The 25,251-nt window shown below is 39.3% G+C and overlaps 2 protein-coding genes across 2 annotated transcripts; one reads left to right on the top strand and one right to left on the bottom strand.

The window, feature by feature from the left end:
• Positions 1–3,305: 3,305 nt before the first annotated feature.
• LOC106136659 (lipase member H) lies at positions 3,306–11,989 on the top strand. Its single transcript, XM_013337281.2, has 2 exons — positions 3,306–3,476; positions 10,936–11,989. Exons 1-2 carry the CDS (start codon positions 3,308–3,310, stop codon positions 11,853–11,855), a joined length of 1,089 nt encoding a protein of 362 aa, XP_013192735.1. The 5' UTR covers positions 3,306–3,307; the 3' UTR covers positions 11,856–11,989.
• Positions 11,990–14,299: 2,310 nt separating this feature from the next.
• Positions 14,300–20,509, bottom strand: LOC106136658 (sodium channel protein Nach). The gene is made up of 9 exons (XM_060949253.1): positions 20,295–20,509; positions 19,254–19,350; positions 18,699–18,808; positions 18,295–18,463; positions 17,669–17,796; positions 16,913–17,039; positions 15,918–16,067; positions 15,103–15,283; positions 14,300–14,310 (listed from the first exon to the last, which is right to left on the bottom strand). The coding sequence occupies exons 1-9, from the start codon at positions 20,483–20,485 to the stop codon at positions 14,300–14,302; spliced, it is 1,164 nt and encodes a 387-aa protein (XP_060805236.1). The 5' UTR covers positions 20,486–20,509.
• Between the last annotated feature and the right edge of the window lie 4,742 nt (positions 20,510–25,251).

Here is a 25,251-nt window from a genome sequence, read left to right as displayed (position 1 = left end):
GGTGGCATACCAAATGCCCTTACTTTGGCAACGTGTTCGCATTGCTTCGGTCGATGATCCTATGGTGTAGGGCGGGACTGTGCTTCTTTTGTTTAAGAAGTAGCTGTATTTGATTGATTGATGTGTCTTAAATTGTAACCTGAATATTGAAACCAATGAACTTAAGTTCGTTGGTTTAAAATGATGCAAAATATTGTAGGTGTTATTTCTTTTTATTTATTTTTGTTTCTTCAAAAGTCTGTAAGGCCACGTACAGCTGTTTGGCTCAATGATAGCATTGAGATTCAAATAGTGAGAGGTTGCTAGCCCGTCGCCTAAAAGAAGAATTCTAAGTTTATAAGCTTATCCCTTACTCGTCTTTTGCGATATCCATGAGAACCAGATGGAGTGATCTTATTTTTTTTACATCGGTGCCGGGAACCTGGCTGATAATAAGACAAACTTAATCTTTTGAATACTTATGCCGTGCACTGACCGATCCTGAACATAATACCTTTGTATCACGATCGTTACGACATTATTGGTATAAGTAATGCCACTTATGCTACTTAGTAGCCGAGACATACTCACGCGGCCTCCATCTTTATTGCCTTATTTGAATCGGACTTTTAAAATGATTCTAGTGATTGTTAGTCAACAATATTGTACCTACCATTGAAAAAAAGGTCGTTTATCCATGACTCCTTTCTGAGTTACGTACATTAGTTTGAGTGCTAATTGATGCTCTTGCGGTGGGGGATAATACGTCGCAAGGAAACCTTAACATTTAGATAACTAAATCTGTTTAATCATGATCCAATAAGTTAATGTCCTCTGCAAAGGTGAAGACATACAGACAAACTTGCCCAAGCCAGGATCATAATCATGGACATAACGGGCACCTTTCTCGAGAGGTGAGTACGCCAGGGTGATGAGATGGCATAAAGTGATAAAGCTGCCTTCTACGCAGAATCAAAGTTAAGTTTATTCTTTGCGAATCTATTTATTCCAACAAAGCAATGTCGTTGCTATATATTTGTTATCAAATTAAATTTACTTAGCGTGCAGGGGCACCAATGCCGCCATGTTTCCGGTCGTTTTATTAGCATTATTTCAAATCTAACTGTGGTAGATTCCCACTGTTATTCAAAGTAATTACCAGTTATTACAATGTACTTAGACAAATTCATATTTCATTACTGATGTAAAGAATGTCGCTCCAAAGATTATTATTGACATCTTCCACTCTCGCCTTTAATAAGGTTGTTTTGATACTCAGATCTACCACAGACAATAAAAACGACATTTTACATGCTGCGAATAGATTTAATTTTTATTTTTTTAAAGTAAGCTACTTGCTTGAACTGATACCAATGTAGCGAGAGCAATGATTCGGCTCGACCGCCACCAAAGGGAAGATCTTCCGCCAGGCTAGGTGTGATGCCTGGGGAACCGCGGCTCCGACGATTATGTGTCGGAGGTTGTATGTATGCGCCAGTCCGTGAAATCTTTGCTTGCGCGATTTAGACTTTTCACTATTCTTTGACTGATAGTGTCCCGTGATTTCGTTTTTGTGACTTATGCAACGATTTAGGAAAGATTTTAAAGTCTGCTTATTGCTAGCTTATTGCCAAATTGCCTTCAATACATACAAACAATCACGTCTTTATCTTTTACGGAGTAGTCAAATCCACAATCTTGCTTCAAAATTAGGACAAAGCATAACACGTCAATTTATTTGTTAATCAGGAAACACCATATAAGGTCATTGTCAAATAATTGAAGAAGCTTTGTGATGCACTCCACTCATCCTTGCCGCCCGTCACGACGAGCAGGCCGTATTGTAAATATCACGGTTATTTACATTGAAAAGGCTGTGATAATCTCCGCTAATGAATCATCAATTGCAAATCATCAAAAACTCACGTACATTCAAAACGCAAGTCATCAAATTATGATAAATACTAGCGACCGGCTTCACACTGGTAGCATTATTGATATTATATTGATGTTTATACAAACTTTCACCTCCCATTTTAGAAATTTGGGATTGATTTTTGAAAAAAGAGTATCCTATATTTGTCTAGATGCATACCAAATTTCATTTGAATCGGTCCAGTGGTTTAGCTGTGAAAGCGGAACAAACAGACAGACAGACTTTCATTGCATTTGGGTATAATATTTGTAAGGGCTTTCGTTATCAAATTGAGTAGACATCACAAATGCGCTGATTACATAATGTTATCACCATAACATGCACCTCTATGAACTTTGTTCATGCTTTTGTATTGAAGTAACGTACGAATAATGTTGATGATTTTATTTCTAAGTAAGTAATTACGATTTTATTGGCAGAAACACGATTTAAATTGTAACGGGTACAATAGTTCGGCTCGACCGCCAAAGGAAAGATCTTCCGCCAGGCTAGGTGTAATGCCTGGGGAACCGCGGCTCCGACGATGTTGTGTCGGAGGTTGTATATCCGTGAAATCTTTGCTTGCGCGATTTAGAATATACGCTGTTTTTGACTGATAGTGGCGCGTGATTTGTTGTTGTGACTTGTGGCATAGAGATCTCGTCATAAAATAATAGTCTATGGCAGGTCTGAAATATTTTTTGCTTTTGACTGTGCAGAAATTACATTTCTTTTTCACTCATGACTTGTATTATTCTGTGACCCTTGCTTGTCATACATTTATCAACACTGTGTAATTGCTCTCCAACATGTGGTCACGCTAACAACAGAATAAATCTGGCCATGCCGAGGTCGCTGGAAGGTCAGGAATCAAGAGTCGTGTGGTTTATGAAAATGTAGCATGTTGCATTCGTCTTTTTGATTTTCTTTGTTAGTTCACTAATTACCTAAGTAATGACATGTTGCCAAAAATATACTACTTTGATTATTTTGTGAGATTTGAGACGTTGTCTGAATTTGAATAGCCTGAGTGCTATAGCCACCCATTACACAATTGGCTTAAAAGTACTGGACAAGTTTTTGGCCACATAATTTGAATTAGTATAAACATACTTTAGTTATGTAGGTCAGCGGTTCTGGACAGATCGTGGTTTTGATTTGGCTTACGATCGGGTGCAATTTGTGTTTTTAGACAAATTCCAACACAATAACTGCGATCAGACAAAAGTAACAATTATCATACTCATTCAAGTCTAGCTATTATTTCAATGAAATAAAGTTGCAAATCAAACACCTAAATCAGCTGTTAGCTCCCGCTGACAGAACCACAAAAATGCTAAACATCGAATCAAGGGTATTCTACAAATCTCATTGTTTATATTACCGTTACGTAAGCGATGGGAGGTATATGCGATGCGCGCGCGCACCGTGCCGGTTGGCTCCTCGGGCCTTCTCGGGGCCCTTGCGATTATTGCCCTCCTAGGGTCCGCGTCAGGAGAGACCCTGGGCCCGTTGACTGCTGGTCTCCCTCCGTTCCTGGCCAGCAATTTTGAAGAGCTCGTGAAAACTGCCGCGGCCAGTTGTGTGTATTTTTTTTTTATTCCGCCATTTTATATTGTGTGTGTATAACTTATTGAAGTTGTGATAACGGGCGCTTCCTGTTCCGGTGTGGTGGTGACGGGTTGTGATGGTGTTCATTCAACTTGACCTAATTTACGTGCGTTTTAAGGTTGAAGTTTTATCTAAAAATAAGAGCATAACAAAGTTCGATTTTTCTAAGTTCGTTTAATTTAAAATTAAATTAATATTGTTGTCAAGTTTGTTAACTTTTACACAATTTATCTAAATTAATTCATACATTCGATGCAGTAATGGATGCAGTAATTTTTCTTTTCAAAAATACAAATTGCTATATGGTCGTGTGGTTTAGTGCGTGCGGATGCCGTAGCCGTGGTGTCGGGTTCGATTTCATAATTCTAAGACAAAAGACGGACAGAATGTTTTCGAAATTATAATTATCTCTGCAATTACACTCATCTATTACATTCATGTACCAATTCTGTTTTCTATGAGTGACTAGAAAATTACATCTCCGCTCCATTCCCATGGGAATTGCATTAAGCACAGTGCTTGTTTATTTATGAACTAATAAACTAGATTGCTAATGGATTGAAACTTAGAAACAATTGCAGAAAAATGAAATTGTACTTGACACGAAAAACTATATTAATGCACTGACTTAGAAATAATAATTATGATCTCGGAATATGCAGTCATTGCACAATAAAGTAGTACGAGTATTAATGTATAATTTTTTTAACATTTAAAAACATTTAAAAAAAAACATCATTTTGTAACTGGCCAGTAACAAATACCTACTCGCAGTGCGTAGTTCACAAAGAGGTTGAATACCTAAATATCTTCTAGGTATTTGGACGCTTTGAGTGCTTGTTTCGTGTTAGAGGATTAAGAACTGGGTTCCTAAATTTATGACCAATTTGACACAACGTCAAATTGGTAGTGTCCGACCGAAGCTTCGGCTTCGGCTTCGGCTTCGGCCACCTTCGGCCAAAAAATCCACCTTCGGCGAAACATTCGGCTTCGGCCCAAAATCCGGCCGAAGCCGAAGGTTTCGCCGAAGGTCCGAGCGACCGTCGAGATTGAACGAACTGTTACGAAAGTCATGAGGCGGCGGGGAGTCACTGTCAAAATATCACATTGCTGATTGCATGCATCAAAACAAGTCCGTACGTGTATTTAAACGAGTGTTTTTGTAAGAAATCAAATCATTATTTTTTACCAGTAGGTAAATCACAAACTTTTATCTATACATATAATAAAACAGTAAAAATATTTTGTCTGTACATTTAGTATTTTCGACTGAAATGCATAGAGGGACACTTAGAATGAATAATAGAAAGCAAAAATATTTTTTTTTAATTTCTTGTCTGTCTGTCTGTATGTATGATCACGATTATCTCCGAAAGTACTAAACCGATTTACTTCAAACTTTCACCAATTGCTTTGTTTTAACTCAGAATAACATTTAAAGTTTGTTTCATCAAAATCGGTTCACAAAAAAAAAGTTATCGACATTTGAATGAACTCAAGGCATCAGTATGCCTGCAAATAAGTTACGAAATTAAAAATTCAAAGTCATTTATCATTATACGACGGCATTATACCTATAACATATAAATATAAGTGAAAGGCGACTAAGGGATGGGCTTACAAACTTGGGATTCTTTTTTAGGCGATGGGCGAGCAACCTATCACTTTTTGAATCTCAATTCTATCATTAAGTCAAATAGCTGAACGTGGCCATTCAGTCTTTTCAAGTCTGTTGGCTCTGTCTACCCCGCAATTACAAGATATTTTTTATTATTAAAAATATATATATTTTTTTTGTATTGTTTGAGTATTTTATGTAAAAAAACTGAAAATCAAAATACTACATATAATAATAAAACGGTAAAAATATTTTTTCTGTACATTTAATATTTTGACTGAAACGGATAGAGAATTTTTTTTTTACATTTTTTGTCTGTCTGTATCTGACTGTATGATTAAAATTCAACTCAAAATTTACGCGGACGAAGTCGCGGGCAACAGCTAGTTTATCTCTAAACCAACCACCTCTATGATATATCATCAACTTGTATATGAGACAGTCAATATATAAACCTTCAATATTGAGGTTTTGAAAAGATTTTAATATTAATTGTAGCTTGTAGACAATATTGAACAAAATTAATTACTGAGTGCTGAGAGAATATAAACCTTCGGCTTCGGCTTCGGCTTCGGCCGAAGGTTGTGGCGATAGCCGATTAATCGGCTTCGGCTTCGGCTTCGGCCAAAAATAGACCTTCGGTCGGACACTACAAATTGGTCATATTTGATTTGATATGGAAACGTAGGTAATTTTTAGGTAAACTCAGTATAGTTTAAGATTATCAAATTCCGCTATGACGCTTGAACACGTGACATTCTGACGGTGCAACTGAAAGACAAATGAGAGTTATTGATGGCTAACTGATGCTTATGATAATAACGTCGAGGGATAATAGAAACCTTCAGTTTCAGGAAGTGCACTTACGATGCAATATAGACAAGATTCCCCCATGGATTCTCTGCGATGGCATAGTAGGTCAGACTAGAATGAGTGACCAATCAATGTTTGTGGTTGAAGCAAACCCTGGCCACCTCTCCAGAGAGGTGAAAATGTAACCGGGACTTACGCGATTTGGATAATCATAAATAATATCAAATGTTCTTGTTCTGTACGTGCTAAACTGCCATTTTCACATAGATCGCGCCGCGTCGCTGCGCCGGCGCACGCGGATATGCTTCCGCCGTCGCAGCCATTCATTACAACGCGATCATTATCTGTCTGTCTGTCTGTATCACAGCTGTAGTTACCTAACGATGGAGTACTGAATGATTCATTTATGTTTTAATTCTAAAAGAGTAAGGAATGTAAGACATGTCTTGTCTTTGTCGAAAATATGTGTTTCTGACATAATAATTAGCAAGAATTCATAAAGGAAGGTTTTAAATTATTTTTAGGGATATTTAATTTCAGATAACTAGACTGGATTTGGAATTTCATGAAAATATTTCTTGACATTATTATATACACCTTAAAATTATTTGTCTTACTTCGTAACTGTTCGAAATTGATTTAACCGTTCGGTCAGATTAGAATAATAAACCTGAGCTTTATGAAAGTATTTGAACTGATTTTTTATTATAAGAAGGTTCCTTATTCTAATTAAGCTTATAAATAAACTCCTAAAATTATTCCGGCCAATCGGAAGTTACGGTCTTATAAATAATTCATTAGCATAATGCTCAGTTTACACGAACTTGAAAAGTATTTAAACTTAGTTAATTAATAATTTTAATATTGATAGATCTGTTCAGTAAGCCTTTTACATTATATTTGTAGTAAAAACCTAATTTGTAATATATGGCATGGCAAAAGATAATTTTATATTCATCTCTCCCGGAATTACATAAAGAAGAAAATTAATAAGAGTTAGTTGATTTTGACCAAGTAAAGATGAAAGGTAAAGATAAATAATTAAGGTACTAAGCGCACGTAACACACCTTTATTTTATCTTAGACATTTGGAATCATGTAACATTAATCATTAGCATTGGTAACATGTGTGAACTAAGCTTTACTCACATCATCGTAACTCGTAACATCGTAAATCGATTTTGTTCACTTACGACGGATATTTACGATTTTCAACAGAATCCCGCTGTACTTGCTGTCTCTCGAATTAATTATATTTTTATAATATAATAATCATAGGTGCTAGCTGCCAATCTAAGGTCTGCCGCGCCGATGGATGCATGGCTAGGGGCGAGCCTAGTCTCGAGCGTGCCACTTCCGCCATGGGGTTGGGCGACCCCCAGGTAATGGCTAGCCTTACCCTGGCATGCGGGGCTCTGCTGGGGCGGACAAAATTTTTCCCTAGCGTCTCGTGGGAATCGCATGGATGCAAATCTTTTGAAAGAGCACCTAGATGGCGGCGATGGTGTCCGCACCCCATCACGTCTCGTTCCCGGCGGGAGCGGTATGCGGTCTGCTGAAAGCCGCTTTGCGACGATGAATGTAAGAGGAGGAATGAAGGATAAGATTGAGGAAGTATGCCAGATGATGGATGAAAGACGTTTGGATGTGTTGTGCGTGAATGAAACGAAGCGGAAAGGATGCGACGCGACGCAGCACGGCCCTTACACGGCGTATTGGTCTGGAATTTCCAGTACCAGCCGAGGCTGTCAAGGGGTCGGTCTAATTCTTTCTGCACGAATGGCTGAGTGCGTGAATGAGTATGAGTGTGTCAGCCCTCGTCTTCTATGGATTAGGCTGAAAGTTGGAATCACTCGGATCTTCGTTCTAGGTGTTTATGCACCTTGGGATGTGGGTTCGAGGGGTACAACATCAGCAAAAAGCGAAAACGAGGAGTTCTGGAATAGTGTAAGAGAAGTATTGAAAGTTACCAAGCCAAATGAGAAGATTATTATGTTAGGTGATTTTAATGGATGGGTGGGTGTAAAGCGTGATGGATATGAAAAGGTGCTTGGTGCGTTTGGTGACGAAAAGGTGAATGATAATGGAAGAAGTGTATTAGAAATTTGTCTAGAGTGGGATCTTTTTGTGTCGAACTCAATGTTTCAACATAAAGAGATCCACACCTACACAAGAGTGGAAGGTATTTTAAAAAGTATGATAGACTTTGTGATTGTAGATGAAAGATTGAAGAACAAAGTGCTGGATACCCGTGCATATCGCGGTGCTGGCATTGACTCGGACCATTTACTGGTGATATCCCGGATAAGGGGTATCTTCAATCGCTGGCGGCACAGGGTAAGGGAGCAAACCAGCGCTTTGGAAAGAGTAAAAGTAGAAAATTTGCAAGATATGGATGTAGGTAAGAAGTATATTAATAGACTGAAGGATGAATTTGAAGATTTAGAGGAAATGAGCGATATTGAAGATGGATGGAAGGAATTTAAAGAAAGAATTGTGAAAGTAGCTGTTGAAGTGTGTGGTGTAAGTAGAAGAAGGAAAGGAAAAAATCACAAAAATGCGTGGATGAGTAAAGATGTGCAAGAACTTGTGCGATTAAAGAAGAAAGCATGGCTGGATTTGTTAGCAGCAAAAGCTAACTTAAGAATGCAAGAGGTTATAGATGAAGATGTGAATGAAGCACGTAAGGAATATAAGAAAATGAAAGATTTGGTTAAGAAAGCTGTGATTAGAAAGAAAGAAGAGTATAAAGAGGATTTTGATAAAAGGCTATCAGAAGACTTTCAGTCAAATCTGAAAGTATTCTGGAAATCCGTAAGGTCAGCCCGAGGAAATACTATAACCAGAGAGCTGACTAGGATCAGATGCCAGGATGGTAGCGTTGTGAAAGGAGAAGAATGTGTACTAAAGATATGGAAGGACTATTTTGAAAGTTTATTTGAAAAAAAGGAAGGAAATAAGAAAGATTTCTGCTATAGCGAAGAAAAAGAGAATGAGATGGAAGGCGAAATTGAAATGTTCGAAATTGTGGAAGCACTTAAGAGTATGAAAGCGGGAAAGGCTGCTGGGTGTGATAGAGTGTCGGTCGAGATGCTTAAAGCAGGAAAAGGCGTAGTAGCTAGTCAGTTGTACTGCCTTTTCAATTTGTGTTGGAGAAGCGGCCGAGTACCAAAAGATTGGTGTAAGGCTGTTATCGTGCCACTTTACAAAGGAAAAGGGTCACAGCTGGACTGCAAAAATTATCGTGGTATAAGCCTGCTTAGCGTCGTCGGCAAATTGTATGCTAAGGTATTGATTAATAGAGTCAGGAATGAAACTGATGACAAAATATGGGATGCTCAAGCGGGATTTCGAAAGGGAATGGGATGTACTGATCAGGTCTTTTCCTTGCGGTGCATAGCCGAAAAGTTTTTGGCCAAGAGTCAAAAAGTCTATTGCACATTCGTAGATCTGGAAAAGGCCTATGACAGAGTTGAGAGGAATGAATTGTGGTCAGCACTTTCTATGCATGGGGTGAGCAGTCTCTTAATACGAGCACTGAAATCCTTATATGAGGATTCGAGTGCTTGTGTCAGGATAAACGGAGCGCACACTGAGTGGTTTAAGATTGAGAAAGGCGTTAGGCAAGGATGTGTTGCGTCACCGTGGCTGTTCAACCTATTTATGGATAGCTGTTTGACAGATTTGAAAGAGTCTAAAAGTGGATTAAGGATGAATGAGTTACTCGTCAAATGTCTGCTCTATGCCGACGATCAGGTTATACTGGCGTCATCAGCGGAGGAGTTACAGGAGATGGTAAACTGTATGCATGAAGCTTTAAAAGAGAAAGGAATGAAAGTGAACGTAAGTAAAACTAAAACACTGGTTTTTGAAATGGAGAAAGAAATGACAGCATGTAATATTTTGATTGGAGGAGAAAAAGTGGAGCAAGTGAAAGAGTTTGTATATCTAGGATCAAAGTTTACATCAGATGGCAAGTATGATAGTGATATTGAAAGGAGAGTGAACGCGGGGAACATGGTGAATGGAGCTTTGCATGCCTTTATGAGCAGTCAGAAACTATCCAAAAAGGCTCGACTGGCTGTGCACAGGGGCGTGTTGGTCCCGACATTAATGTATGGGAGTGAAAGTTGGGTATGGCAAAAGAAGCATGAAAGCAGAATAAATGCAGTGGAAATGAGAGCGTTAAGGAGTATGATGGGTGTGAAATTGAGTGACAGGATAAGGAACAGCGTGATAAGGGAATGTTGTGATGTGAAAGAAGATGTAGTTACAGGAATAGAAAAGGGTATGTTAAGATGGTTCGGTCATGTGGAGAGGATGAATGAAAGCAGGTTGACTAAGCAGATATACAAGGAGAGTGTGGAGGGAAAGGTCGGAGTGGGAAGACCTAGACGAACGTATCTTGATCAAATTAAGGACGTCCTGGTAAAGGGTCAGGTCAAAAGTACCCGAAACCGCCGAGCTTGTATGAAGAGAGTTATGAATGTGGACGAAGCGAAAGAAGTATGCAGAGATCGTGGCAAGTGGAAAGAGGTAGTCTCTGCCTACCCCTCCGGGAAAGAGGCGTGATTTTATGTATGTATGTATGCATCGTAACTCAACCGCAGCGGCAATGAACCTGCGCTTGACCTGCTTTTCGTCGCCTACGCGTTTATTATTATCAAATAGTGACACAATTATAATAAACTGTTCTTTATTTAAATTGTAACGTAACTCATTGCATTTAGCCCTACGGATGTCATTAAAGCAAATTATTTTCCATCATCGAGTACCTACATAAAAGCATTGTGAGATGATTTTTACATACTTGTTTTCCGCCTAAGAAAACGTAAACCGTAATATCGTGACCCATTGCTGGGAAAAGACTACCCCTGTCTCCATTAATTCCCGAGACGAATTTTGCTTTCGGATTTTAAATACGTCGATGTCATGCAAACAGTAGACATCAAAAAATAATATTTTAAAATATACATATAATAAAAAAAAACATTTTCAGGTGAGATCCTGCCCCTGGAGGTGTTATTCTCCAGGCAGTACACCTCCGAGCTGCCCCTCCTGGACGTGGTGGAGTTCACCCGGACCGGCCGCCGCTCCTACCGCGTCGCCAACGCCCACCTCCGCCTCCGCGAACACCCGCGACCCGCCGCTCTCATAGTCTACATCCCCGGGTGGTTGAACTCCCCAAACGACGAAGCCGCACAAGCGTTAGTCACGGCTCTACTCAGAAAAAACCCAATAGTCTTAGTCATTGATACGCGCCTCGCCTTCCATCGAGGATACATCTCCTCGGCGTCAAGAGTCAAGGCTCTAGCCAATCTGCTGTACAACTTCATCAAAAACGTCTACAGAGAAGGCATACCTTTATCAGCCGTACATCTGATAGGATTCAGCCTCGGAGCCCACGTGGCAGGTATCACGGGGAAGCTGGTTAAAAAAGGGTTGAAGGAAAGGATTGGAAGAATTACAGCTCTTGATCCGGCGAGACCGTGTTTTGTCAGATTAGCTGAATACAGGCTGGACAAAAATGATGCACAGTTTGTCCAAGTGGTACATTCTAGCGCCGGGATTTTAGGATTAGAGAATCCTGTGGGTCATGCTGATGTGTACGTGAACGGAGTGCTGGTGAAGCAGCCAGAGTGTCGGGACAGGAGTATCACTTTAGAGTGCGACCATGCGCAGGCGTGGAGGCTTTATTCGGAGTCTGTCCAGAATGATCGATCTTTAATGGGAAGAGAGTGCCGATCTTGGAACGAGCTGATGCGTGGAGAGTGCAGTGGGAACGAGACCGTGGTAGGCTACTCCTGCAGTTCCTCGTCACGAGGAATGTATTTGTACAAATCTGAAAAAGCTAGGAGCAGACGAAAAGAGCCACGTCTTCAGATTTTCAATCCATTTGATCCATTTTCGTGGGTATAGATTATGGGAGATTAAGATTGCAATATTCTGAGATTTTTGAATTCTTATAGAAATATTTAGCTAAAATCATAGCTATTTGAATACCTCGCGCATGAGTGCTACATCTGTGATATTAGGCGTACTATAGATAACAAAACGTGTTTGTACATTAAATATATTTTATTTGTAATTAACTTTGACTTTGACTTTAGTATAAACTTATGGTGTATCCTCATGTACTTCAGATAACATCTAATGTTTTATCATTTCTTATCTTTAAGTTCTTGACACATATTCTTAAAAATTGAATCTTTGTAGAATTGGCTCAACCACTTTCTCATCGGAAGCATTCTCATGGTCCGAAACAACATCAGGATCTTCCTGAATTCTTAGAGAGTGGTCGATTTTAGTAAGTTTCCTGATGCGAGCAGTGCGTCTCCTGAAATGATGCACCCACCGGATCGTCAAGTGGAACACCAGCTCCACGATGGTGATAAGGGTGACAGTCAGCAGAAGTACCCAATGGCAGGCGATGAAAGCTGTGGAACATTATCATTGGTTGATAGTCTAATAGATCAAAGTATGATTTTGATAAGACTTTAAAGAGCTTTTTATAATCTATAAAGATTTTGAAGAAGTTCTCTGAAGTGCCTGATTGCATTTTATAAAAGTATTGTTACTTAATACTTGCACCCTAAGATACGCCGTCTATGACATCCATAAGCAGGGTTGGAAAAGTACTTCCTGCCTCTTTCCCGCAGTGGTAGGCAGAGACTATATCTTTCCACTTGCCACGATCCCTGTATTTTCTTTCTTGTATCTCGCTTCATGCACACTCGTAAATCTTTTGATTTAAGCATAAAAATTTTTCATGAAAAGGGTTAATAATCAGATTTTTCGATAAAATTTTAACCACACACCATACCAGTACATCAGTCGAGTAACGGAACGGTCGTCAAAGTTTTCATTCAAATTCATTAAAGCAATTAAAAAACCCGCCAAAGACAATGTTATTACCGATGGCTTCAGACAACCGCATGGCCGGCTCCACGAGGTACTGCGGCTGGTTCCTGGAGCTGTAGTAGAAGCGCAGCACTGAAGAGTTCGCCAGGGATGCCCCTGGACTGCAATCAAATGTTTATACATACATACATACGGTCACGTCTATATCCCTTGCGGGGTAGACAGAGCCCACAGTCTTGAAAAGACTGCCCACGTTCAGCTGTTTGGCTTAATGATAGAATTGAGATTCGAATAGTGACAGGTTGCTAGCCTATCGCCTAAGAAAGAATCCTAAGTTTGTGAGTCGCCTTTTACGACATCCATGGGAAAGAAATGGAGTGGTTCAATTCTTTTTTGTATTGGTGCCGGGAACCACACGGCACATCAAATGTTTATTACTCGAAAATAGTAACTTATATATTTTTAAAAGCGCACCTTTGTCTCCTTAATAATGAGTAACCGAAACTAACTGCAGGAGGAAGAAAAGTAGTAGTGACATCCTTATCCCTTACGGGGGAGACAGAGACCACAATGACTGAAAATTTGGAAGACTGAAAGGCTAATGCTTAACTCATAACAGGCATATAATATCACGTATCTATCCTTTACGGAGCAGACAGGGTCAACAGTCTTGAATGACTAAAGGGCACGTTGAGCTTTATGGCTTTATGACGGAATTGAGATTTAAAGGGAGACAGGTTACTAGCTCAAGGTCACTAGAATTTCCCTTAATAAACTTTTTTCTGGTACCAGAACAACATGGAAGCTTGCACTAGATAAATGTACTTCTATTCCTTTAATCGTCTTTTACGAAATCCATGGGAAAGTGATGGCGTTCTCCTATTTTAAAGTATAAATGTAAAATCTCCATTTTTTATGGTTGTCAGAAGAATAGACTTACCCTAATGTCAATCCCAGAAAGTATTTATTTTCTTCTAAGAACGTATAAGAAGCAAAAGCGACGTCGGCGCTGTAGACGGGGTGGTCGCAGTCTGGCAGACATTCTGGGCAGAACAGGGAGTCCTGCGTCTCCTCGTTCAAGCTGGGATCGGCGTCGAGCCCCGGGTAATGATAGACGAACTTCTCTGTTTTGTAAAAAGTGATGGGTTTGAAAAAAAAAGTATATTCCGTCCATTGAAGCGACTGGATTCGATCAATTATTTCTACAAGTAGTAAAATTATGTTCGCTTTAGGAAATAAGAGCATTTAAATTGGTTCATACAAATAAATCGAAATCGTCCATCAGACGAAACACTCACGATTTCTAATTTAGAACAAATCCCATCTGTGCCTGAGAACAAATTGCAATGAAACCCTTCAAGGTAAAATTTTACTTGAATATTTAGAAAAAAATAATCATCAAATTATTTAAGGATATACACTTGTGATTTTTAATTAAGGTCTTCATCTAAAATATATGGGTCGCATCCTGTCAGAATCCGAACCTCTATTCCTTCACTCATTCAGCCATTAGCTAAACGAGTTCTTAGAGTCTTTTTAAGACCATTGGCTCTGTTAACCGTATCAGTGATTAAGACGACGATTATATATATGTATCATACATATATACATATAATCAGGTCTGCGGGGTAGACAGTCTTTAAAAGACTGATAGACCACGTTCAGCTGTTTGACTTAATGATGGAATTGAGATTCAAATAGTGACAGATTGCTAGCCTGTCGCCTAAAAGAAGAATCCCAAGTTTACAAGCCGATCCCTTAGTCGCCTTTTACGATATCCATAGGAAAGAGATGGAGTGGTCCTATTCTCTTTCCTATTGGTGCTGGGATCCACACGGCACAAATGGGTAAAGACGTGATTATCTATATCTATACTAATTATAAAGCTGAAGAGTTTGTTTGTTTCAACGCGCTTATCTCAAGAACTACGTTCGAATTGAACAGACCATTTATCGAGGAAGGCTTAAGGCTATATAACATCTCGCTGCAACTTTAAGGAGCGAAGAAATAATGGAAAATGTGAAAAAAAACGGGGAAAATTATTCATCCTTGAGGGCTTCAATGATGCCCAAAATAACTATACGCGGACGAAGTCGCGGGCACAACTAGTCACTACATAGTATAAAACAAAGTCGCTATTTTAGTCTGTTTGTCTGTATGCTTAAATCTTTAAAATTACGCAACGGATTTTGATGCGGTTTTTTGTAACAGGTAGAGTGATTCAAGAGGAAGGTTTTTATGTATAATAACATTTATAATTTTGCACCCGTGCGAAGCCGGGGCGGGTCGCTAGTAGTCAATAAACCTTTGTGTTTGTCCAGACAAGGCAGCTGGCCGATGCTGCACACTAGCTCGCTCGGCATGAGCGTGTAGGGCACGCAGTCGCACAGCGCGGCGGCCGTGCGCCGGCGGCACCGCAGCAGGCACCAGCCGTAGCTGGCGCGCGCGGCGGCCGGGCCGGCGGCGGCGCGGATGCCGCATCGACGCTGGAAGGTAGTCTTATAAATACCGCATCCCAATTCATAGAGGTGAATGATGAACAATAAATGGATATACCTTGTGCCTGTTCTAAATCACGTTTTCAAATGATAACTTTTCTAAGTATGTAGTAATTCTCAATCCGCCTTTCGCTGGGACATTGATAAGTTTCTGATCGAAGAATTTTTACTTTTATCTTTGTCCTTTTTAGGGTAAGAAAAAGCTTGTAGGAATCGTATCAAGTGCACATCCATAGTCTCTCCACATACATACATATATAAGGTCACGTCTATATCCCTTGCGGGGTAGACAGAGCCAACAGTCTTGAAAAGACTGATAGGCCACGTTCAGCTCTTTGGCTTTATGATGGAATTGAGATTCAAATTTTGACAGGTTGCTAGCCCATCGCCTAAAAAAGAATTCCAAGTTTGTAATCCCAAGTTTTACGACATCCATAGGAAAGAGATGGAGTGGTCCTTTTCTTTTTTTGTATTGGTGCCGGGAACCACACGGCACACTCACACAGTCACAGTCACACAGTCTCTCCACATTGTGATAATAATGAATGATTGTGACTGTCCTTTATTCCCTATGTAGCAATCAGAAATCAAATGTCTAGAGTTGCAACCATATTTTACTCACCCAGCTCTCACTATACGAGCCCAGGTCGGAACTACTCCTGATGTCTCGCAGATTGAGAGAGAAGAACATGGAAGTATTCCTTTGTACCGGGTACAGTCGCGTCACCCCCGTCTCCAGCAGCGGATACTCGTCACCATCAAACAACAAAACCTGGAAGTAGGATTATCTTCCTCCAAATTTTCGTTGGCTATAGATGCTGAATCGTAAACAGCACTAAGCCTGAAGTCGGCCTATGACCACGACTTAGTTGTAAGTCGTAAGTTGTTAGGGATAAGTTAAATTTTACTTGGATTCTCCAAGTGTCTGTCTTTAATCTTAGTGATTCACCCAGCCTACCTTTTAAGCCAGTTCATTCCACTAGATGAAAGTATTCAGGTTACAATTTTCTTGCTTGCTGTAGAGCCTAAGTATTATTAGAGTGATGGCTACCAAAAAATAATGTAAGTAAGTAATTCTACCGTACCCGGGCTTTCCAGAAAGGCGTGGATGGATGTACAGTACTTATGCCAGGAGGTAGAAATGTTCAAAAAAGAAATAAATATGTATACGATGACCTCGATGTGCCATGTGGTTCCCGGCACCAATACAAAAAAGAATAGGACCACTCCATCCCTTTCCCATGGATGTCGTAAAAGACTGAGGGATAGGCTTACAAACTTGGGATTCTTTTTTTAGGCGATGGGCTAACAACCTGTCACTATTTAAATCTCAATCCTATCATTAAGCCAAATAGCTGAACGTGGCCATTCAGTCTTTTCAAGACTATTGGCTCTGTCTACCCCGCAATTGATATAGTCGTGACCATATATATGTAAATTAAGGACGTCCTGGTAAAGGGTCAGGTCAAAAGTATCCGAAACCGCCGAGCTTGTATGAAGAGAGTTATGAATGTGGATGAAGCGAAGGATGTATGCAGAGATCGTGGCAAGTGGAAAGAGGTAGTCTCTGCGTACCCCTCCGGGAAAGAGGCGTGATTTTATGTATGTATGTATGACCTCGACTCCGAGTGCTGGTCGACGCAGATAAGCATAATCCTCATCATTCTCCGTGTAGACCACCACGAGGCCGGTACTCTGGCCCACTCGGCGGGACACCCAGGGCTTTGCGTTAATGTCTTCTGGTCTGGGAAAAGTGAGAAGGTGGAAAAAAACTTGCTGATCATGATAAAGATATAAATGAAGGTGACAATTGCTTTTTAAAACTGGGAGCCACAAATCGTGTGCCGAACAAATTGTTAATAATGCAAAGTTATTTTGGTAAATGCCTGCTTCTTTATCAGAAGGTTCCGGTTCGAATCCTGATCAAATATAATGAAAAGCTAACTCTGTCTAAGTCTTAGATATTTATCATGTCACTGATTCACCCAATCCAGGTTCACGGGCAAAGGGCGCCAGTCTTCTCACCAGTGGATGTAACGCCAGTGCCGTGTGGTTCCCGGCACCAATGCAAAAATGAATAGGACCACTCCATCTCTTTCCCATGGATGTCGTAAAAGGCGACTAAGAGGCAGGCTTATAAACTTGGGATTCTTCTTTTAGGCGATGTGCTAGTAACCTGTCACTATTTGAATCTCAATTCTATCTTAAAGCCACATAGCTGAACGTTGCCTATCAGTCTTAACAAGACTGTTGGCTCTGTCTACCCCGCAATGGATATAGACGTGATCATATGTATGTAACGCCAGGATGAAGCATGAAAACTCCATTTGTGGCTATCTGGATTTGTCAAAAAATAGGCATTTTTGAACTAACTGATATCGAGAATTGAAAACACAGCAGAACCCGAGTGGCGTGATCCTCATCGCGAACAGCTGGGCGCAGTCCACCAGCGAGCCTGCCCACGCGCAGGTCCTCAGCAGGCTGGAGCAGTTCGGAGACAGCTGGACAAATCAAATCCTTTATTAGAATAGAATAGAATAGTTTATTTTCAAAATTGGATACAAGGTATCACTTATTGACGTCACATCACTTAAATCTAATTATAACTACTATTTTATTTATATTTATTTATGTACACAAAAATATACAGGAGCATTAATTTGTAGTACAAAGGTGCTGCTTATTTCAATAGAAATCACACCTTTTTGATAAAAGGAATCCAATATTCCTTTTATCAAAAAGGTGTGATTCTGTGTATGTAAGTTTTCGATGTGCGTATTTAAAACGATTTCATTGAACAGATCGGGCTGATATTTTTGTTAAAACAAAACCAATATATATATAATAGGATCGATATCACGCATTTATCTCTTACGAGGTAGACAAAGCCAATAGTCTCGCATATACTAAAAGGCCACGTCCAGCTGTATGTAATGATGGAATGAGTATCGAATAGTGATTCTCCCATCGCCTAAAAGATAATAAAGAATGAGATTTACTTGATACATAAGTTGAGTGACGTTGAAGGTTTCATTCTTGTGCTGGAGAAGATCTATGAAGGAGACATCCACACGAGGAAGCGTCTTCGTGAGGAAGGCGCCGAAGTGCAGGATGTTCCTTACCAGGTATTCTGTGTTGTAAGTTTTGTTGTGAGATGCTCTGCTCGTCCTGAATAAATTAATCGGGATATTTTCTAAATAATATAGAGCTCAAATTTATGTTTAAGTAAGTAATTTACATTTAACCTCACACGGTTAGATCAAGAATACCCTAAACCGGCTATTTTGCATGAAAACAATAATTAATGTGGAAGCGAAAGAAGTTTGCAAAGATGGCGGCAAGTATGAAGATATAGTCTCTGCTTAAAGAGAAAAAAAAATGTATTTATGATAAACTTACTTACAGAAATTCGATATACATTTCCAGCTTGTCCTTGCTGATGACGTTGTTGGAGCAGAGGGCGATGGCTGGGAACCGCACCTCCGTCGGGCTGCGAGTGGACAGAGCGTTCACCTGACAATGTAATACGTTTTAAAAAGTTTTGATTTTTATTTATTTAATTATGTACACACAATTATATACAGGAGCAGTTATTTCAGTAATTCTAGTACAAAGGTGCTACTTATTTCAAAAGAAATCTCTTTCAGTAGACCCATGAGAGGAGAGATGAATTTTGGGATGTTATACGCCTACGTCTTCGGGAAAGAGGCGGATTTTATGATTTTATTCTATGTAAAGCTGAAGAGTTTGTTTGTTTGTTTGAACGCGCTAAACTCAGGAACTACTGGTTCTATTTGAAAAATTAGACCATTTATCTAAGAAGGCTTTAGGAAAATGGAAAATGTACAAAAAATAGACGGGGAAAATTATTCATCCTTGAGGGCTTTAATTATGCCCAAAGCAACTATTCCACACGGACGAAGTCGCGGGCACAGCTAGTGTATTATAATAGGTATACCTGCAAAGGTGGTCTTGCCGTCTGCTCCCGTACGTTGTATGTCACCAGCCAGACCGCGAGGAAGAAGGCGAACGAAGCTGCGAAGACATTACGAGCACTGCCGGGGAAGAACCAATACTTTTTCAAACATACATTAGTGATAGGCGATGCTGTGGTGAAAATTTTGACGCCTTGTCGTATTTGATAAGCAAAGATGCCGGAGAGAACTATAACTATAATGAATTAGCGACCCGACCCGTATTCGTGGGTAGCATTTATACATATAAATCTTCATCTTGAATCATCTATTTAAAAAAAACTGCGTCAAAATCCGTTGCGTAGTTTTGAAGATTTAAACACACATACATACATAGAGACAGACGCGGGAAGCGAGTATGCTTTATACTACGAGTATGTAAAGATGTATGGAAAGAGGTAGTCTCTGCCTACCCCTCCGGGAAAGAGGCGTGAGTTTATGTATGTATGTATGTATGTAGTGATAGTGAAGCTAAAAGCTGTAAGCATACTGAAAATCATACAAGGAAAGGGTTTACAAATTGGAATTTCATCCAGTTTAACGAAACTTCTGACTAGTGACTGTTTTCTTCGTCTACCCCGTTAGGCATATATAGGGAGGTGACCCAGGTATCTAACTTGGGTCACCTCCCAATACACCAATCACGGCGAGGTTGGTACAGCTATCTCCTGAGCCCACCGTATGTACAGTTGCCTGCACAGAAACTGAACCCACAGGGGGTAATGTTTCTCTACAAACGACTGTTCTACAAATATTATCTGTAAGTACCTGGGTGACCGAGCTGTGCTCAGTGGACGTCAGAAAATCCATCTATTCTAATTATCGATGCCTAGCGACCATTCTACATGGAAACTTCTTTTTTTGTAAAAAAGGTAATAGCTTAATTGATTTTTCACGCACGTATGCACCTATATTTCAAAGAAATAGATAGAGCCTTTTCCAAGAACGCGGGTACAAATATATATGTGTATATATAAATATATATAAGTCGTTTAATAGTGTAGGATGTACGCAAAAATTCTTACGTGTCCCAAGTAGTAACGCATCGCCTGTTACTTATTAAGGTTCCTCTCAAAGACGCGTGTCTCCAGAATTCCCGGGCTGCGTCACTGAAGCTGCGCCTCAGACGGCTCTCCAGGTCCTTGTCTGTTTGTTTGCGAGACCATGCCTCGTAAACCGGGTCTCGAAGCCATACACCAGGGTCCACTGTCCTCATTTTCACTCATTCGTAATTGGGAAATGAAATGCAAATATTTTGTGTTGCGACTTTGCTCTTGCTATTAGTTTAGAATTTTTATTACACTGTAAAACCACCAATGGTGGATTTATTTCAATAAATTTATATTAATAATTAATTTACTAGATAATAATGTTCATTTTAAAATTTCGTTTAACCGCGACTAATGGCACAAAATTAGTTTTTAATTTTAATATTACTAAATTTTAATTTAAAAAACAATAATATTAATTACTCCAAAAATTTAAATATAACTTTTATTTACAAAGAGAAAACGGCAATTTGTTAATCGAAAGAAAATGAAAATAAAAATAAATGTAAGGTAAAATTATTACATATAAAGGTTTACAGTTATTCTTTGCTATGTAGGGAAAACAAAATTTCCGTTTAAAATATTATTCATTAATTTTATTGGATATTGATTAATTGGGCACTTATAGGCCAATTATTTGCACAGTGCATGTTTTAAACAAAAGGCAGATATACGTATCCACTGTATTCACTGGCTAGCATTAATTTTACAAAATTAAATAAATTTTATTACTTTCACGTAGGAACAGATAGGTACGTACAAAGGTGTCGTGACTAAACTGTTGTGTGCAGTTAAATAGTTTGCCATGGACACTAATAAAAAGATTAATTAATTTTTAAACTCGATCATGAACATGAACATGAACATTGGTACCACACCCAGCCAAGCAAAGCCTGACCCAGTCTAGCTGGATACACCAGGGGGCACAGATTTTATAGGGAGTGACACGCTCAGGGATGGGAGAGGAAGGCCGACCAACCGCAACCAGTCGACCACAATCGACCGACTATACAGCCTATAGCCAATATAGGAATTGAGGAAGACGGGTATTGCGACGGAGGAGAGCGTTGATGTGTTGCGTCTTTCCTTCTTTCTTATTTTCTAATTCTTCTTTTAATGGTTCGTTGTCAGTTTCATTTATTTCGTAGAAATCTCATGCTGCTGTGATGAATTTTGTTATTTGTCGCGATGTCTGCCCATTCTGAAGAATATGTAGTGTAGGATTTCATGAGGCCTTTTTAATAAATTATCCCCGTTTTGATAGTTTTTGTGGTTCGGTTCGGTCGGCTGTTTCAGATCTGCACTCGCCAAGTCATTTCTTGCGCCATCTTCAAGCCTTTATTCTTGTTATCCAAATTTGCCTGTGGCTTTCTCTCAAGTTGGCCGCGTTGTGTCCAATATGAGTTCTTCCAGTTCGAGGTGTTGATTCAGCTTGTAGTGTTGTTTCTAATGTGTCGTGTCTCTTGTATGTGCACTTCCAGTTGTAGCATTGGACCCTATGCGTCGTGTTTCTCCAATTAGAAGCATTGATTCCGATGTTATTTCCTCTAGTTTACCGCCCTAGTTTCAATGCCGTCCGTATATTCTCCTACCGTATTTTCCAGATTTCATTTTCGCCTCCAATGCCCGTGTTTCCTCAGGTTCCAATAGGATATCCGTCAGTTCGCAGTATTAACTCTAGTACGTCATGTTTTCTCCAATTCATGCTCTTGATTCCAATTTGTTGTGTGTCTTCAGGTTTGCAGTATAATTACAAAATGACCTCTATTAGTTCGCAGCATTGATTCCAATACATAATGTTTTTTCGAATACGCAGTCTTGATTCCAATACGTCATGATTCCTCAGATTTGCAGCATTGCTTCCAATATAATTTCCATCGGTTCGCTGCATTGATTCCAATATATTGTGTTTCCTCGGATTCAATCTTTTGATTTCCATACCTACGTTGCGTTTTCTCAGGTTCGCAGCATTGATTCCAATATGACCTCTATCAGTTCGCAGCATTAATTCCAATAAGTCATGTGTCCTCAGGTTCGCAGCATTGATTCCAATATGACCTCCATCAGTTCGCAGCATTACTTCTAATACTTACATCATGTTTCCTCACGTTCGCAGCATTGATTCCAATATGACCTCTATCAGTTTACAACATACGTTCCAGTACATAATTTTTCTCGAATTCGTAGTCTTGATACCAATATGTTGTACGTCCTCAGGTTCGCAGCATTGATTCCAATATGACCTCCATCAGTTCGCAGCATTAATTCCAATAAGTCATGTGTCCTCAGGTTCGCAGCATTGATTCCAATATGACCTCTATCAGATCGCAGCATTAATTCTAATACATCATGTTTCCTCACGTTCGCAGCATTGATTCCAATATGACCTCTATCAGATCGCAGCATTAATTATAATACATCATGTTTCCTCACGTTCGCAGCATTGATTCCAATATGACCTCTATCAGTTTACAGCATTAGTTCCAATACCTCATTTTTCTCGAATTCGTTGTCTTGATACCAATACGTTGTGTACCCTCAGGTTCGCAGCATTGACTCCAATACCTCTATCAGTTCGTAGCATTAATAATAATACATGATTATTTCTCGAATTCACAGCCTTGATTCCAATACGTCGTGTTTTCTTAAATTCGCGGCATTGATTTAATAAGTCTTGTTTTCTGAAGTTCGCAGCATTCGTTCAAATACATCGGTTTTCAGTATTTCCTCCAGATCATAGATCATAGCGTTGATTCCAATCTGACTTCTCCAGTTCTTAGCACTGATTAAAATACTCCATTTTTCCTAAATTTTTTCAATTTTGATTCCTGTCATAATTCCTCCAGATTCCAGCATTGATTTTGATGTGTTGATTTTCTTCAGCTCGCTCTACTTTTGCTTGCTGCGTGGGCTTGCGGCATGGCTTCCAATACTAATATACACTATTATGAGAGTTAGTTATGTCTTCTAGCTCCAGCTCGGCAACAGAGGCCGTATTTTTGTGACGTGGTTCTTTCCTATTGCATTGTGTTTGTATTATTATAATCTGAGGTTATCAGTAAGATTGATGCCTTTTTGTGTTTTCTGTCGTGTTTTGCTAGGATTATACCTAACCGTTTTGATACGCCTTTATCTTTTTTTTGTTTTTCTTAATATTATTTTGTTCTCTATTTCATTTGTTTTATCATCATATTCAATATTATATACTATGTATGGTAGGTATGTCATGTTTCCATCCGCTACGGGGCGAACGTTGGTTTTGAATTTATATAAAGGTTCCATGCAGCAGATGGTCCAGATTAATTTTATTATTTTACAATCGGTGATGATGTTGTGTGTGCGTTGTTGGTTTTATTTTATATAATGTGTTCTTTAAGGGTTGGTAAGATCTGTGGAAGGAAAGTTGTCTGGAAATATAAATGCATTAGTATTATTAATCTTGTGCAATTTGAAAAACAAAACGCAATGTAGTGAACGGTCTAAGAGCCGATTTTTTTTAATGATCCCAGCTTCTATTGTTTTTGCCAGATGTGAATTTTTGTCCCTTGGCATTGTGGAGCAGGTAGCTGGAATGGGATAGGAGAACTTTCTATTTGACCAACTGCCCAAGCGGCCTTGTATTTTAGTATTGTTTGGATTTATAATTTATAGTACATACATACATACATATGGTCACGCCTATATCCCTTGCGGGGTAGACAGAGCCAACAGTCTTGAAAAGACTGAATGGCCACATTCAGCTATTTGGCTTAATGATAGAATCGAGATTCCAATAATGACAGGTTGCTAGCCCCTCGCCTAAAAAAGAATCCCAAGTTTGTTAGCTTATCCCTTAGTCGCCTTTTACGACATCCACGGGAAAGACATGGAGTGGTCCTATTCTTTTTTGTATTGGTGCCGGGAACCACACGGCACCACACGGCACGGCACATAATTTATAGTTATGATTTTTAATATGTAGATTTTAGGTTTATGAAGCCCACGTGGTAACGGTATCAGGGAATTGGACATACAGAATTGTTCTTAAACAACCTAGTTAGTCTTAGTAATAAATATACCCGTTAAGTGTCTTCAAGATAGAAAATAGAAGCATATATACTTACGTATAGAAAAAATATTTCTTATACGTCCTTGAATAGAATTACTTAAGCGATATCAAGTGGTGATATTATTTTTGGCTTTATGCAGTTATAGATGAATTTTAGATATTGTTAACATCTGACGCTTGTTTTTGGCTGCTTTGTACGACAAAAGCCAATGGAAAAAGGAAAGATCTCACCGGGTTTTCTGCCACACGAACGCACGTATAATCAGCTAATCTCACACATCATAACACAACACTTCACAATACAGTTTATGCAAACCTTTATAGAATATTATAAGGTTTGTAATTTCCCGCCAAAGTAGCCTCATTGCAATCGGCACTGCAAGTGGCCAACAGATGTTGCAGTCTATTGTGCTGGACACGACCGTGTTCGTCCGATGTCCAAACAAGACTCAATTAATTTTTAAACTCGATCATTGCTCATTATCTGATCTTTCAAATGAAAACCGTTTTAGTATACATATAATTGGTTTATTATATATGTATTTATTGTTAATATTCAGGATACTAAAGACTGAATAAATAAGACCATGCGCTAAGTTAAAAAAGGTAAAATGAGGTAAAATCAGTCGCGAAAGTTGCATTAGCCAAAGATGCATTGCCGACCATGAATTCTTATCACACCTCATAAGTAACATACTTACAATCACGTCATTACTTCGTACGGGGAAGGCAGAGTCAGCAATCTCATAAGGCAACGTTCAATTGTATGGCTTGATATTATACTTGGTATTTAAATAGTGACAGCGTTTCCCTTGATTGACTTTCACAAGCTGCACACAGTTTTTTCTCGCTATCAGACCAGCTTAGAGGGTTAATTTTATTATA

The sequence above is a fragment of the Amyelois transitella genome, chromosome 18 (genome assembly GCF_032362555.1).
Source record: "Amyelois transitella isolate CPQ chromosome 18, ilAmyTran1.1, whole genome shotgun sequence".
In the NCBI taxonomy this organism is placed as follows: domain Eukaryota; kingdom Metazoa; phylum Arthropoda; class Insecta; order Lepidoptera; family Pyralidae; genus Amyelois; species Amyelois transitella.
This window is presented reverse-complemented; position numbering and strand designations above follow the sequence as displayed.